At 43.5% G+C, this 17706-nt stretch overlaps 1 protein-coding gene across 2 annotated transcripts in view; it reads right to left on the bottom strand.

The window, feature by feature from the left end:
- The window catches only part of SLC7A6 (solute carrier family 7 member 6), a 457165-nt gene that overhangs the window by 133035 nt on the left and 306424 nt on the right, over positions 1-17706 (bottom strand). For both annotated transcript variants that reach the window (XM_078670746.1, XM_078670747.1), the window contains exon 6: positions 14985-15088. In XM_078670746.1, the coding sequence (XP_078526872.1) occupies positions 14985-15088 (104 nt within the window). The remainder of the gene's footprint in view (positions 1-14984; positions 15089-17706) is intronic.

Below are 17706 nucleotides of genomic sequence, written 5' to 3' on the forward strand. Positions count from 1 at the left end.
TTCAACAGCCAGTCATTGAGATAGGGAAGACGGTCACCCATGATCTCCGCAAATAAGTTGCAACCAGCCCCATCACCTTGTTAAACACCTGAAGGGTGCTGGGAGACCTAGGGGGAGCACTGCGAACTGAAAGTGCTTGTGGCCTACTGTGGGCCACAGGTAACGCCTATGGGCGGATAGAAAGAGGATTTGAAAGTATGCGTCCTATAAATCCAAAAGTATCATTCAGTGTCTCTGGTCGTGGGCAGACAGGATCTGAGCTAGCGTGAGCATTCTGAACTTCTTTTTGAGGAAGAAATTGAGAGGGCGCAGGTCTAGGATAGGATGAAGGCCTTCATCCTTTTTGCGCACCACAAAGTAGCACAAATAACAACCAGGACCTACTTCTGGCATCTGCACCCTCTCTATGGATCCCTTGGCCAAGAGACCATTACTTCCTGACGGAATAGAGAAGTGATCCTCCATCAGCCTGTTGCAAGTTGGTGGCATGGGGGAGGGCTAGTCATGAAGGGGAGTGAGTAGCTCCTTTGGACGATCCGCAAATCCCCCTGTCTGATGTTATGGACTGCCAGTGGGACAGGTGATGATTTTTTCTGATGGGGAAACTCCCGGCTGTCAAGGGCACGCGGAGGTCTAGGACTTCGGCTGCCCTCCACACCACTATTGAGAAGGATGCTCCCTCCTTCGTAGCCATGGTAGGGGGAGAAAGTATGCCAGTATCTAAAGAAGTGTCCAGTCCACTGGCTTCACCCAGATCCTCAAACCAGCCCAAGGTGTCATAGGTTGGTATTCCTTAGGGTCCAGTGACCCCCCCCTTCCACTTTCCTCCTAGTCCTAGCCCATAAGAATAGGGCTCAGTGTCCAGCCTGGAAGGAATGGCTCCAGGTGGCGCCCAAGTCAGACAATGCCCTTTCGGCTGCATGAGGGAGTCGCAGATTCGAAGGGGGGGGGTCTTCCTTATGACGGGGACCTTGATCATCGCTCCTTCGCACGTTGAGCGCCAGCAAGCTTGAGGGATCACTCACTAAAGCCCTTCTGGTTCATGGTGCGGCAATCAGGGCAGGCATTAGAGTCAAGCTCGAGGAAGCAGTGGCATACAAGGTGCGGGTCAGTCACCGACATCGATCAGGGCTTGAAGCCGGCCTTCCTTGATTACATCGTGCCACACCAGAAGGAAACACCTCAAAAAGACTTAGACAAAGGTCAAAAAAGTGAAGCTAAAAAACAACTAAGAAGTAGCACATCCTGAATCTGCGCTGATTGGATCGGAAAGAAAAAAAACAATGTCAACATACTGTTATGGCACCTATATGGGCACCCCGCACGTCACGTCCTGCGCAGAGTCGGAGTTGAATGACGGCACCGACCAGCGCACTGAGGTACTGCTCACAGAAACATTTCTGGATCCAATCTGACACATGGGGATAATTCTAAGCTAAGGAACCTGTGGCTAGAAGTCTATCAGATATGCTACCGCCAGTAGCTAAGGAAAACCAAGTGCGCAGCTCTTGCAGAGCGCATTGACGCAGCACTAACAGGAGCAAGGAAATCTTCGCCATCAAAGATTTCACCACGCCTCCAGCAACATCACCCCCTCCAATACCTTTGAAACAAACTTGAAATTCATCTGTAACAAAATCACTCCATGTACTGAAACTTTGACCATCAACTAGACCCTGTCACCGTGGCAACGCAACTTCCCTTCACGGTTGATGAATGACCCCTAACCTCGTGGCCTGTCCTCACCACCGTAAACATCGCTGCTACCATGAATATCATCCACTCTGAGGCTCCATTTGACCCTTGTCCCACCATGACTTCCCTAAATGACTCCTACTGATGAGCGAAGCACTAATATCCATCCTCAATGCCTCCATCGCTTCGCCACATTCCTGGAAACATGCCAGAGTCATGTACCGAAAACCATCCGCCATCAGGAGGTGCCATTGATGTCGTGACTGGGTTCTTATATCTACATTAAGTCTCTGAGCTAAAAACCGTATCTGGCCAGGGATAGTCCATAAGGCAGGGTTTGGGGTTGTATCTGAGATTTTGTACTTCTTTTTGTTTGATGGGGTACCGCCAGTGGAAGCACAGCCAGTATCTTCAACAACTTTAGGCATGCTGTTGAGGAATCAACCTTTGAAAGATATCTATTATCTCCTGCAACGTTGTCAAACACAACAGGCCCATATATGACCTTTGATTCCTTACAGTAACAAAGAAGTCCATCAAGTTGAGGAGGGCTGTCAGCTATGGAGGTCTGAGGCTGATACTCATTCTCCTGGAAGACTTCCTGTACGGCCGGGAATATTTCAAGCATGTCAATATAAGAAAGAACCAATGATGGAGAACTGCATGTACTCAGCACCTAACTGTAGTTGCTGAGTAATGAGCAAACTAGAAGTTTGTTGCACTGGCGTGCTTCCTAATCCCACAACTAGGTAACTCCTGAACCTATGTATGGTCAGGACAATGATGGGCACTCCTCATATAGCCCTATCAGTCCTATAGAAGGGAATTTGGTGTTGCTCTGTACGTACAGTCCCACAACAAGATACCTTGAGCCCAAGAATGGGTTTTCTGGAGTGGTTGCCAGCCTTAAAGGGAGGGTTGAGAACCCTAAGTAACTTTATTACCACAAAAGAACCAGAGAAATGTCATGCCACTTACTGTATTGTAACATACTGCTTCTAAACTCAAAGCGGTACCTTTACTGGGGCATGATACAGTCACTGCAAAGAACCACTGCCACAATAGACTCCGTCCAACTGATGCACCTAACAGACAAAGCTTTTGTATATAGTCAGTACTCTTCTTGACTTAGTTCAACTGCTTAACTACTTTCCTATTTCTTTTGTATTTTTTGCTTATGTACACTCATTGATTTGCATGAAGAGATAACTATCTGAATAAAATGTATGTATAATTAACATATCTCTGTTATGTTCTGCTTCAGTAATTATATAACGTTTTATGTATTCACCTTGTGTGATTTTTGATTTATAACCGTGGTTAAAAAAATATATATTGGAAATTTTTATTGGCAGTTTCGATATATTTTATATGATCCACCATACATTTGATAAATGAACTGTGGCTTTTGTGGCATCTCACCGAAAATATTTTATTTGAATTGATAGATTTGCATATATTTTGAGCGTACATTTCTCATATATAAACATATATTGCATTTTGTTTGGTTTGCACATGCATGCTTTATGACATTTGCTTTACTATAGTGTGATAATGCATTATTTATTCATATATGTATTCAAATTATATAATAATTTACAAAATCAAGTGAAGGTGCAACAAGATTAACATGATAATTCTTGTATTTGACATCATTTATTTATTTCGACGTGAGGCCTATATTTAAGGTTGGTATAGACAAGTATAAGGCAAAGAAGAATATCTTTGGCTTCCTGTGAGACTTGGTCTGAGGAAGCACAGCTGTAAACATCTTTTGTGAAGGCCACAGGCAGGCATCTCAGAACCACCCTGGCATTATCGGCTTGCTGGGTATGCTATAATGTCCTGACCACAGAGAACGACCTTCTCAATACAGATCAATCATGACTGGTGTTCTGCTTAGTGATGTGGGTGGGAGGCCATTTTATTAACTCGTACAGACCTCTTTCTGGTGCTAAAACAGCCTGGATAGAGGCAAGAGAGGGGTTGAAGAACAGTGACTGGTTAAATTTTTCCATGCAAGGAAATTCTGAAAAAAAGCTACAGTATTTCAATTATTTGCAATATTTTGTTTATTCATCCCTTTCTTTGCTAGTACTTTGTTCATCGTTATATTTACAACTATAAACATTATTTGTATAGGACAGTACGTTGATTGTAATAAAATCATAAAATGCATTCCTCGTGTGTATTCTTGAATGTGCAATATCAGATGATGAATTAAGATTTGGAACCCACTAACAACAAATAATCGTGTGCATCTCATAGTACTGATTGTTGCCCAGAACGCACTCTCCCCATGTAATGTTCAGGTGGTTCGTCGGCTACAGCCCACCAGGTTTACTGCTTCAAGTTCAAAAGTTGGTATCAAGCCTGTACTTTCACCAGATCAAAAATGAATTTTTAAAAAAAATATATAATGCTGGGTCGTATTTTGTATGGAAATTACAAAAAAAGCATCACTATCTTTTCCTGGAAACACCCCACTGGTAAGAGTAAGGTTTCTATAAAAACCAATGTTCCTCTCTTGTAATTTTACCTCCATTATCTCCTCTACCTAGTCACTGACATCTCTCATATCAGGCTCAGATTCAGCTCTTGCAATTGAGCACCTCCTCAGAATGCTACTTCTCATGGCAAGGCCCGCCTCCCTTTACTTTCCACTCACCAACACCCAATTCTGTAACAAATCCCGCCACCAATCATTTTCACCTTCATACACCTACAGGCCAAAGTAACTATCATTAGCTTCTAAAAACCTGGCGGGGCTGTAGATCCAGTCAGCCCTTCATTTGACTGTTACTCATCCTTATCAGACCAGGCTTGGACTTTCCTATAAGACAATCAGGCAGTGCCCACTGGACTAATGTGACAGATCAGTATGTGGGTCAGTTTTTTGGAGGTTTGTGGGCCTGTTTTATAGTCCAGTGGGCTGGTGTTTATTGTTGATTTCCCGGATATTACCACAAACATTGCCTGCAGCAACCAAAAATGCATGCAGTCTCCCCAACCTTGCAAAACGCCTATTCAACATATCTTTGTACGTTCAAAACTACCCTAGTTGCAAACATGGGCCACTGTTTTAGCCATCTGATTCACTAATGGGAGGGGAGCACTTTAATTCAGCTGCCAGGGCCTATTTTCTGTCCGAGTCTGACACTGCATCAGCCTTTTAGAAACTATGGAGCGAAGCTACTTCTTCCAGTGCTCTATGCCCCTCACCTCTTCATGCTGTTTGCACTTCCCAGAACTTTATTTAATGTAGCAGCAAAGACAATGGTTTGACATATTTGTCCACGGTTATCATAGAGAAATAGTAAGCTGTGCATATCATATAAGGGGAGGTTACTGATTTCACTATTTATATCACTACTGTTGTATTAAACGCGATTCAGTGCAGCGCAGACCGCATGCGACTGGAGTTTAAACCTCCCCTTTGAGGACCATTTGACTGCAACACTAATTAAATCGCTAGATACCTTTTAGCGCATAATCTTGTACATCTTCAGTGCCAATTACTATCACCAATGACTGATGAATCTCGGCTGATCAATGTGTGAATGACTCAATCGGTTGAGGGTGGCAGATCTTTTGAACCTTTCTCTATAGATTGCACTATCTCTATGAAAGAGCGAAAACTGTTCTCCGCTAGACAAAAAGTGCAATTTGACTTCTTGCTCGAGTATCCCTCAAGAGCAAATAGAGGAGAGAAAAGCATTTCCCAAAGATTACAAAGAGCAGAGGTAGTCTGTTCAAATGTATCCTTATAGTCAACAACCTATCTTGAGCCCTTGTAACATTAGCAATGTAGGATTCTCAACGATCTGGATGTAGCTTTAATTGTTAATTTCAGAAAGCTCAAACCTTTTCAGACTCATATTACAGGTGCATAAAATTATCTTGGCAACTTGGGAAATGTTATATGGATCATAGACAAGACTTCAATCTGTGAACTGTACAAAGATCTCTTAATGTGCTTCAACTGTGGGATTTTCGCAGGATTTTTAAAACAATGCAGAACTCTCACAATTTTAATAGCAACTTCAATAAGCAATAATTACTCCTCAGATAGTCATTAGCTAAAATACTGCCATGGCTCCAAGCTTAGGAAAAATCTTGCGATAACGGTCCTCCGACCAAAAGGAAAAGGCATAATGGGCCTAAAGGGAAAGGAGCTGGGGTAAGTCAGAGGGAGCAGCTGGTCATCGTTTATCCAGGAACCCTACAAATCTATGAAAGACACTGACAACTGCACATCATTTGCTTGTGTCTATTAAGGGGATGTTACATGAGATAATTCTGCCGGTTGATAAGAGCCTAGAAACTATTAAAAAAATCATTTGTATTATAAGATCTGAAAGGGTTAATAATGGAATAACTTATTCTAGCATTCAGTATGTACTTCTGCACCCCTCTTAGCTTCAACATCAGTGGCTGTCCATAGTACCACTTCAGTGTCCACTAATATTACGATACCCTCCATTTCTGCCCCTGATCTTTATTCTTTGTCATCCATGCCAAGAGGTGGTCAACCACAGACCCAGACACTGCCAGTAACTAAGGTGAAATCCACTCACTGTGACCCTGTAACAATGAATCTACCCCCAGCCTGCTGCCCTTACGTAGCAGTAATGGTTAACGGATCATTGTTGAATCCAGAGCAAAATGAATCCTCTGAATCCTTAATGAATAAAGTAGTGCATTGGTTTGATAAGAATCACGTTCTTCCCCTAATAGATCACACCAAATATTGATAACCCGGAGAGTGGGGCGGGTAGGGCCTTTAAGGAAGACCTTTAAAGATGATTGTATTACCATTAGTCTACAACATCCAGACCACGCAGGAGAAATCCTAGCAAGGTCCATGCCGATTTCTCCTTCTCCAGGAATATTGGATTACTCCCATTGGTGTTCTTCTATCGCCATTTATGTCACCCAGCAACAGGGCCCAGTGATAAAATAAATAGCCACATGGTGGATAGAGAGGTTAATCAGATTCTTCCCCCCACTAGCCACATCTAACAGGTTCCAAGCATTGGCTTCACTACATGATAAGGACAGACTCAAACAAGGTATGGTGGGGGAGAGTTATGACAAGAGTGGGAGCGGAATCTCACAAAGCAAACAACTGAGCCGGTGGCCAGGTTGCTACAACTTAATAAATACTGTTTAAACGATTTTGAGGATATTACTGGAGCAAAGATTCTATGGCCTAGTCCAGTCATAGATGCAGAGCCCTGTAGTTCCAATGCTCCATCTAGTGCCGAATGTCGAATGGTTAGCTTTAATAATGGATCCAAAGAAGGCTATTTATTTACTCCATGGAACATATGTGGGCTGAAGAACAAGGTGGGGAGTTAGAATGGTCTACTGTTACCATTGGGCTGACGATTTGTTGCATTTCTGTCACAATGACTATGGCGATATGTTGCATTCACTTATCTTTAAATATGATCGCCTTATGTTTGAGAGCAAAAGTGGTTGGAATGGGGTACGGATCCTGTCTTTTACTGGTAGGGCTGCCTGCACTGTAATTGATCATCTACTGGTGTGCATGGCCGTCAGTAATAAATTTGGCACCCCTTGTATTATCCCATCTATACTTAGCAACCATAACCTGATTGCAATACCTTTTTCGTTCTGGGGTCATAAAGGAGTGGACTTAAAACAGCTACTGACATCTCTCCAGTTAGGCCAAATCGGGTACGTTTTACATGGGCAGGAGTGGAACCTAACAACTTTCTAAGGAAAACTATTAAGAGGAATTTAACTGAGTTAAGCTATTGCCTGGAGGAGGTGGTAACCCAGGAACATATGCTAAATATTTTTTTTAAGTATCCGCGGTTGTGTTAACATCCTCCTGACAAGAAGCTCTAGAGACGTACTAGCTAAACATGGGAAATGGTTGGATCCACTATGTACTCTGACCGCTCAAAGGCTGAGAGAGGCTTTACATCGCTCACCTAGAGATACTGTGTTAATCAAGACTCCCCGCAATAATTATAAGCAGGTAACTGCGGCGAGGAAAATGGTCTTTACAAGAAGAGGCATGGTCCAATTTGAGACTAGCTGCTGATACAAGCAATAGTAAGCTGTTTTGGAATACGTCTAATGCCCCTTTTTTCAAATCTGATAAGATCCCAGAACTTAACTCCTTTGTAGCCTACAATGCACGGGTGAAACATTTTTCCAAAATGTTTAATGATACTTTAAATGTGGGCAGAGAAATGGGGACTGACAGAACCTGCAATTGACATTGAATCCCACTTAACATCTCTATTGACAACTGTGCTATAATTTCTAGTGCTAGTGGAAGGGCCCCAGGACAGGAAGAGGTCCCGGTAAATGTTTTTAAGGCATCCAAAGAACTATTGGGACCTATTTTAACTAGGGTACTCAACACAGCTGCTGAAAGTTTTAACTCCTCAGTCCTGGTATGTGCCAATAAACATTCACATTTTTTAAAAAGGTGACAAATCAGATTCTAAATGCTACTGCCCCATTTCCCTCCTGGATGCTTTTGTAAAATTGCTGAGCAGGGTTTCGTTACAGAGGCTGGAGAAATGGGCCTGGGAAAATTGTATTCTTTCCCCAGCCCAATATGGGTTTTGGAGTGGCCTTGGAACAATGGAACAATGCGTCAATTTAGACCTGTTAATAGGGAAATATACATGGGGTAAGCGGGGCCTCTGTACCTCTGCTTTGTAAATCTTAGCAGTGCATTTGACCTAGTTAATCATTCTATTTTATGATCTACCCTGACTAGCCTAGGTGCTCCCATGGCAATTTGCTCTTTGGCTCGCATTTATGAGAATCTATCGAGCAACATCTGTGCGAAAGCACACCTGATATTAATGTAGGAAAGGGTATTAGACATGGATGCATATTAGCCCTTTTATTATTTTCCCTTTTTAGGTCTCGTGGTGATTTTTAGGTCTCGTGGCGATTACAGCGCGAAGCGCTGTCTCGCCAGAGATCTATTGTTACCGACGCAGCTTTCCAGGAGACAGCACCTGGCCGCGCGCCTTTCCTCTTCGAGGAGGCGATCGGAGCGGGCCACACGAACGCGCTCGCTGTGGCCAGCTGCTATCTCCTGTGAAGCTCCAACACCACACACGCATTCGCATACACAGAGACACACATGCGAGCACCCATGCACGCACGCACACATACAGAGAACCCCCCACCCCCGCCGTCGCACACACACACACGCGCACACACACAGACACACACGAGTGCACCAAGACCCCCCCCGCCGTCGCACACATACACACGCGCGCGCACACACACACACAAGTGCACCGAGACCCCCCATCCCCCTCTACAACTAAGGCCCACTTACCGCCACTCCGGACTTTAGCCGCCACCGCGGGACTCCCTCGGGCATGGGAGCACCACATCACCAGCACTGCTTCTCTGGCCATCCGTGGGCGCGTGCGCGGGCTTCCGAAGACGGAAGTCCCGCCCCACGGAAGGGTTCGGTTTCGTGTTGTGGGAGCAGAGAAAAAATTATTGTAAGTACCTGCGTGTATTTTTACTGTTGTACCCGAATCATTCATGTACTAAGAATCATCAATGTTGGGTAGTATGGGTAAGAAACATTAAGCATGATCTACCCCTAGCCTTCGCATCCTTTTGTTTGTAGAGGGTCGTGCCCAGGCTTGAATGCGGTCACCCGTATATGACTGCGGCTATCACAGTGTCGTGTCCCAGTGTGCATTTGTGTCTCATGTCTCACGTCTTGTCTTGGTTACTGTGTTAGACTTTGTAATGATGCCAGTTTGTGTTTCTTTTTATTGCTTTTAATTCTAACAGACGAGTGTTTCCGTCGCTATTGCTATATACCCCCCCACTTCAAGCCCCGGATGTACACATATATAAGAGTTTTAGAAGCTGGGCAGTTAGAGGAGGGTGCACGGGTGATGTCTCTTGGCCTCTTGAATAGTAGATGGACCTGGCCCTCGTGAGGCTTGTTGAACGCACATGGCTCGTATGTTTCCCCATCTCCTGCACGTCTGCTTATCCCGTATGTGGCATTAGCTGTCAGTGCAGGCTGTGTGTCTCGTCCTTCTGCCCCCCTGCCTCATGGCTGCTGTCACCAGTATATGACTGCGGCTATCGCAGTGTCGTGTCCCAGTGTGCATTTGTGTCTCATGTCTTAGTGTGCATCATTGTCTTCCTGGCACTGTGTATTCTTTTCTCCTATCCCCGTGCCCTGTTGTCCTGTTCCTGTGTCTCCCTGTCAAAGTATGGTTAAGGGTCTCCCTTCTCCAGTGAGGATATTGGTGCTTCCTTGTGCCATTGCCTGTCACTGTCCCTCTGTCTCCGCGTGCATTTCAGTGCCACCTGCCTCAGTGTACGTCTGTGTCTCCATGGTATTGGCATGCCCTGTGGCAGAAAGAACGGAGTCTCGGTCCAAAAGCGCGTCGGTGTTTAACAGTCACCGAGCATGTCTCCTCTCCAATTGAGCATGTTAGTACTTCTCATTACCGTGCGCTGTCACTGTGCCCCTGTTCCATCCTCCCTGTGCGTATATCAGGGTGTCTTTGCGTCTGCCAGAGCATGTTGGTATATCAACACGAGTGTCCGTTAGCGTCTCCTGTGTCGCTATCTACGGTCTCTGAATGAGCCTATCTCTTCCTGCCCCAGTACAATTTCAGTGTTGCCTGTTAATACTTTGTCACACTGTTCTGTGCGCGTGCCTGTTAAACGCCCTGTGACAGTGTCTCCTTCAGACAGTGCTGTCCTTGATACCCGTCATTGCACTGTCAGTGTCTCATTGCCCAGTTTCAGCTTGTTAGGACAAAAAGCATGAAATAGTCACAGCAGGGTCTCCCTATAGTGTGCTGTCTCCCTATAGTGTGCTGTCTCCCTATAGTGTGCTGTTTCCCTATAGTGTGCTGTCACCCTATAGTGTGCTGTCTCCCTGTAGTGTGCTGTCTCCCTGTAGTGTGCTGTCTCCCTGTAGTGTGCTGTCTCCCTGTAGTGTGCTGTCTCCCTGTACTGTGCTGTCTCCCTGTACTGTGCTGTCTCCCTGTACTGTGCTGTCTCCCTGTACTGTACTGTCTCCCTATAGTGTGCTGTCTCCTCTCCTAGAGTGTAGTCAGTCTTCCATGCCCAAGTGTAAGTGAATGTCGGCCACTTGACTCAATGCCTTGCCATCCTAATGCACTAAGTGTCTCCCTAATTGAACATGTCAGTGTCTCATCTCCATTCTGTCCATTTCCAATGTACCAGTGTACTGCATGCGACTCCTATCCTAGCGGTCACCGTCTCTTGTTCCAGTGTACAATGGTGTCTTATTCTCCAATGCTCGCATAAGCAACAGCTAACCATTCACAAACAATGTTTATATACCAATTGCAAATTAAAGGAAAAAAAAATTAATGCAAAGCATTGTCATTTACAATCCCAGTAACTCAAACTTTAATTCTGCGAGACCTATTGCATTGCAAATGCTTGTTATTAATGGAGTGGATGAAGCCTTGCAGGTGCTTCAGGCAGATGTACCCCTCATTACAGGGCGCCCTATTCCGGTTTTATACACCGATGATGACGTATTAACATCTAAGATCCCCAATGGATTGCAGAAATTGTTGACAGCATTCGGAGAGTAAATGACATTTAAAAAAATGACAATTAACAAAGCAAAGAGTTTTCCAATGATATGCGAGAAACAACAAAAATAAATGTAGGCTCCCTAGTCAACAGAGTGAATACATTTTGCTATCTAGGGGGCCAATTTACAAGTAATAGTATATGGGCGCAACAGGTTGCAAATGCTAAACTTAAAATGAGCAGGAATAGAGAGAATTTTAAAAAATGTGCATCTAAACTGGGTCACCCGCCATAAAAGAAATGATCGAGATTTACAAGGCTAAAGTTCTTCCTGCTGCTACATTTGGGGTTGGACTGTGGGGGTGCACTACTAGCAAATCTCTTCAAGTTGAAGAAAACACTTTTTTGGTTGAGTCTAGCGCAGCACGCATGTGGTGGTCTATGGGAGACTTCTTGTAAGCACTCTAAACTTCTCCGTGTGGGTCTGACTCCTCCCACAAATTGGATTGGCCTTTGTGTGTGTCTTTCAATAATGAAAGCAAGCAAATGGCCAAAGGCGGGTGCATGTCCCACCTCCTTTCCAATATGTCACTCCCACTGTGTTTTGCTCTTGGGAGCCAGCAACGGCGTGCAGGGTGGCAGCTGCATTCCTCGTCGTGGATCAGGTTACTAATTAAACACAGTATGGTTGCTTTCACTTTAGCCTCGCTTGTCTGTTTTCCTTTGATTTGTGTATCTTGCTTGTTCTAAAACTGCCAGGTGACGGCGCGCGCAGGGCCTTCCTCCCTCCATCGTAAGATCCAAAGTGCTTCACTCGAGATAGGGCCCAGTGTTTGCAGAACCCACGCAGCACGGCCAACAGCGAGGCTTCAAACCTCCCTCCCACAGCCTGCACTGATTTACCAAAATCTGATTACGTGACGCCAGCCAGGGGAAAAAGAAAACACGAAGGCAGCTGCACTTTTCACTTATAATAAATTTCACTCACGTATCGCATTTCCTAAAAAATTATCGCAGATACAGTTGTGCGTATTTACTGCAAGCCCACTGAAATTTGTGAAAATGACAAGGAGTTCGCAAACTAATTAAGATGCCGCGTTTGGCATTGCGAATAGACTAGAACACATAAAGGGAGCAGCGTGAAAGCCCTGGATGGCGCTAATTTGGGCCACTTGGAGCCTTGCATCTAAATTATCATGCAGACACGAAAGGCCCCTTTAAATGGACGTGGCCCTTTCAAAGAGGGTGCGATGGCTGCACGCTTCAGCCGGTCCGCTCTGTCCGAACCGTGCCTGGGAACATCACATTTCAGACAAACTTCATTCACCCACAACTGCGGTCCTCGCGCTTGGCAGGAATGACAAATAGCTATCTTCCCACTTCAGGGATGTTTTTCAAATAAAGAAGAGGTATTCTTGTAAACAGTTCCTCAAAAGGCGTATCTCCATCTTGCTTTTAAGAATTTCACAGTGAACTTAAGTTTCAAAATACTCAAAATTGCTTCTCGGAACCCTGTTCAAATTTCGAAAATCTGTTTGTAAAACACGAAGACCTGTAACCCCCACACACAGTGCAGTACCACGGTAAGGCACATTTTATCAGGAATGCGACTGTAGCACTCATTGCAGCCAGTAACATATGTGTTCGTAAGTTTATGAAACAACAGGCCTTCATTCACTCCATCCAGACGTGCAGTGCTCTGACTGAATATGCACTAATTGCCCGTTGCGCTTTGCACAAAACAAGACGACACCGAGGGGAAAGACACAGTTTCACCTTGCACCGCGCAGGCCATACTAATGGGGCACCCCAGCCGACAAACTGTGCAACTTTGGGGGAGAGCTTCTAGATAGTTACATAACCTTGACTTTACACTTTTACAAACAGGCGGGAAAAGTAAATAATGTTTTGAAAGGAAGGAAAACAGTAAAAGGTCTCTGTTCTGTTCACATACTTGAATAGTACTTTATCACCCTAGAAAATAGGTGCAGGCGGATTTCATGTACCTGGTGCAAGATAGAGGGGTTTATGAGTGGGCCACTTGTGACCAATATGCGTAGGCATGCGTGTGTGACTGTGTGTGCATATGGCGCCACTAGACAGTGTCTGCACACACCTTCATGCAGTGAGCATCGCGAGGTTGGACATGTCTGCACGCACCTTCACACAAACTACACAATGAAAACACAGTACTTTACTTCAGCCAAAGGTTGCATACATTGCTATTTGCACCATCTCAGGCCCTCAGCCTTCTAAAGTTGATATATTGAAAACAACACACATTTTACTCAAACATTAAGGTCTTTGTATCATTTTAATCCACACTTACAGGATCTCCAATTGTTGGGTACATCAAACGCTCTCTTTTCTTCTTAGGCACCGGTTGGGTCACAAAGCTTAAAAACAAGCCAATAGCTCTGGCAAAGCATTTGTAAGGTTCCAAAGGCGAGACCTATTGGCTATGCCAATGCTTGTTTTAAACAGCTACTTTGTTTGCCTGCCTCCGTTCCATCCCTAAATGTGCACGTGGGGTTGTTTGATCTGGAGAATTCTCTTTTAATGAAACCATTGTTGTCCTGGCTCTCCATCTGGACTACACAATATGATAAAATCTTAGTCCCAAATAAAGGTTCATACAATTGTTTGTTCAAATGTATCTTGATCGTGGCACTAAATAAGGAGCCTCCCATCGGTCAGTGGAAAGATAATAGGGCCCGTTCGACTGACAGGACAATGACAATCTTGTGCACATGTTGAACAGAAGACACATTAGCCAATACAGTTACAATTAAACTTGCTCAAATGGGGAATTTTTTAACTACCTAGCTTAAAATCCTTCAGATAATCCAAACTTTTCCTCAACGAGCCTTATTAGAGACAAAAACGTCCAAACTGAGTGAGCAAACGTTGCAAGGTATTAGCGGAATTATCTCGAGGAAAGGCTTCCTGTCATTTGTTTGGCATGAAACTCGTGAGTAAAAGCAGAGATCCAAAACAGAATATTGGGCAGAAGCATGATTTGGAATGAGGTCAACACCATTCTGACACTGCCTTTGAGGATGAAAGCAAAAAAGGTTTAGTATATTCAGTGAAGATGTGTCAAACGGTGTGTGCCAGATAATGCAGGGTCAAGGGCTTGCTAGAAAATGAGGTCATCTGCAAACCAAATGCAACACATGCAATAAACCATATGAAACTATGAAATGACGAACTACAAGGAGCAGATTACACTAAAGGCAAGGAGTGAGACATTGTCGGAAACGATCTTCAAAACCATCAGAAGATACAATTAAGGAATGGGAAATGAAAAAGTATGTATGAGCAAACGTTAGCGGACAATATAGAAATTATGAGAAAAGATCACATTCAAGCAAAGATGTTCAACAATCATTTGTAATAGAGTCTATAGCAAATAAAAAATTACAAAAAAGCACTATTTAACCGTGGTCTGAATTCCTATAAAGTTCTAGAACAGCTGCAGGAAAAGTAATCCAGTGGCAAGTTGGAAGGGTTTCAATGTCGAACCATACAATTTCTAAAAAAACATTATTGGAGAAATATAAATTTCAGATTTAAATTTTGCTTTCTTTCCTGGACACTGAAGTCATACATCGAGTGAATATGAAAACGATTACAAACAAAGAAAATCAAACTAATAAAAGGAGAAACTGAAGTAAATCATAAAACTCCGGTACTAATAAATGTATATTATAAACATGGAGGTACATTACCTAGATGCAGCTACAATTGATGAATTGAGTCCACCAAGACACGAAAGAGCTACAGCGATGGGGATAGTCCAGCTGAACATGCCGTATACTAAGTCAGCGAAGGTCTAACAAAATAAAGAAAGGAATAGATTAAAAAGGCGCCATATAAAAGGTATGTATAAAAAAGCTTTTTAAATGATCTTTTTCATAACAGGTGCAAAATGTATATCGGTCTACAAGTAAGACAAGTATTAAGTTAGATTACTACTTCGCTGAGTATCTTATCACTTTACTTGGTTTATTAAGCTTACTTTGTCATATTTTGGTTATTGCAGCTTGACCTCATTTTAAGTGTCGTTTTGGTGTGTTGAAATAGACATCTATACAAAGCTTCTCCTATTCACTGTGTTTGACTAAAGATGTAACTGGTTAGTAGGCTTCTGACATACATTAGCGGGTGAACATGCCAGTATTCCACGAGTGGCAGTTAGCCCAGGCTTTCTCTCCCCAGAAGGAGACAAAAGTTATTTTCTCAAATAAACATAACTTACCTGAAACGTACGACATGCAGACATCCGTAATTGCGACATCTTGTTGAAACGATCAGCTAGATTCATCAAGCTTAATTACGCTCGCAAAGGGCCAGATTCTGAGAATCTGGCCCTTTGCGAGTGCAATTTTTGCATTTGGGATTCATCATCCCAAATGCAAAATTCGCTAATAAAGAATTCGCACATTTGCGAGGAATTGCATATAAGGAATCTCTATTTGAGATTCCTTAAATGCAATTCATGAACCATTTAGAAATTGCGAAATCGCAATTTAGGACCGCTATTTACCACAAAGTCAAACCTCGTGGTAAATAGCTAAAACTTAGAAAAATGCATTTAAATGCATTTTTCTAAGTTGCATGTTACACACACACATGTCCTTTGGACATGTGTGTGCACAGCATCAGTGTAAATTCACATTTCAGGGGTGCTACAGGGTGTCCTTTGGACACCCCTGCACCCTTGAAATCGCATCCTTAGTTGCGATTAGCAAATTGCTAATCGCAAATAAGAAATAACTCCCCATTCATTCCTATGGGCCTTTAGGCCCATCGGAATGAATGGGGAGTTATTACGTATTTGCGATTAGCAATTTGCTAATCGCAAATAAGGAATGTGTAGGAATCGCAATTTATTTAGCAATTCCTACATGAATCCCGTTTTGCAAGTCCTTAATAACGATTCCTTATGAATCGCTATTAAAGACTCGCAAAACGGCCCTTTCATGAATCTAGCTGTATATATTTTTTTTAAACCGGATGTACTGAAAAAATAACTCTGGAGCATTCAAATAAATAAGATAATGCAAAAGACTAACGCACCAGCTATCATGTGAGCTTAGGTACCTCTCATTGGAGGTTAAGTTCATAACTTTCCAACAAGGCCGAGTACTCCGAGATCCGTGCAAGTAAACCAGGGCAAGGCTTGCTCCCTCTGCTTAGTGCAGCCAGGGAAAATTAATTTTAGCTAACAATATTTGGTTGCGCCCAGATTTACACTCCTTCCCTTTCCCAACAACATGAAGCGGTGTACGCAAATTATTTATTTTGTCCTTAATATACTTTCACTTTATCATAGTCTAGTGAGTAGGCCGAAGGTCTGCACAGCTTCAAATCTTTGCACAGAAAAACCAACATTTGCAGTTCTTGAAGTTTTCGCAAAAGAGGTCAAAACTGCACCTGTAAATAGGATTATTTTCTCCCACTAACACATTTTGGATATGCAAACGCCCAGCTAAAGTATTGATTTATGGCGCCTATCTCCGGAAGAGCTGATCTCTTCGTATTCGTGCTCAATCAAAGCGCCTTACACTTAAATCCAGTGCCCTGGGCACAGAGAGAAACGAGATCACGCAGAACGTATTAAGGGTAAATCCAGACTCCGAGGCTGTTAACCCTCGGTGACAAGTTGTGTGTTCATTACTGGGTCACAAGGCTCTGTTATTTACACAAAAGCTTCCTTCGAACGTGTTCACTTCCCTGCGTTTACAGTGTAACACAGTAACACTCACATTTTTTCCTTTGAACACAAGCAGCCCTTTTCACCGGAGTGCCCTACTGTACCATCAGATTTATCTGGTTAAACATTCAAGAGTCTAAGATAATAGGGAGGTTTACCCTTTCTTAAATAGCATGTGTACCATTTGGCAGCACTAGGAAATGCTCATAAAGGAAGGCCAACCAATGGAAAACAAGGCTTAGATTTCATTTAGCTCAAGTAAAGATCAAAAACATGTATGTTCTGAACATTACACTTCAGTACTCTAGTAGAGAGGAAACGAATCCTTCATAATGTATTTCTAGTAAAGCCGCACAAACAAATAAAAACAAGCATCTGCAATGCAATAGGTCTTGCATTTCCGCGAGTTTGAGCTATTGGCATTGTAAATGACAGTGCCTTTTATTTATGTTTTGGTTTTTAAAACCTAAATAAAAGGCATTGTCATTAACAATGCCAATAGCTGAAACTCTCGCTGGGCGTGGCTACGGCTAAGATGGTGGAGGACGTGCCAGGGTAGAGCTCCGCCGGAGGCTCCCCCAAATAGGCCCTGCAGTCCATATGTAGACACCCTCAGGGGCCCCTGATGGGCACAAACAAAGCAGGGGCAGGACCTGGACCCTCGTTGCTGATCTTATCCGGTTTGGGTCCCAACCCGTGACCATCACCCAGGTGGACCGGCCGAGGCACAGTCC

This window comes from Lissotriton helveticus, chromosome 12, assembly GCF_964261635.1.
Source record: "Lissotriton helveticus chromosome 12, aLisHel1.1, whole genome shotgun sequence".
Classification (NCBI taxonomy): Eukaryota; Metazoa; Chordata; class Amphibia; order Caudata; family Salamandridae; genus Lissotriton; species Lissotriton helveticus.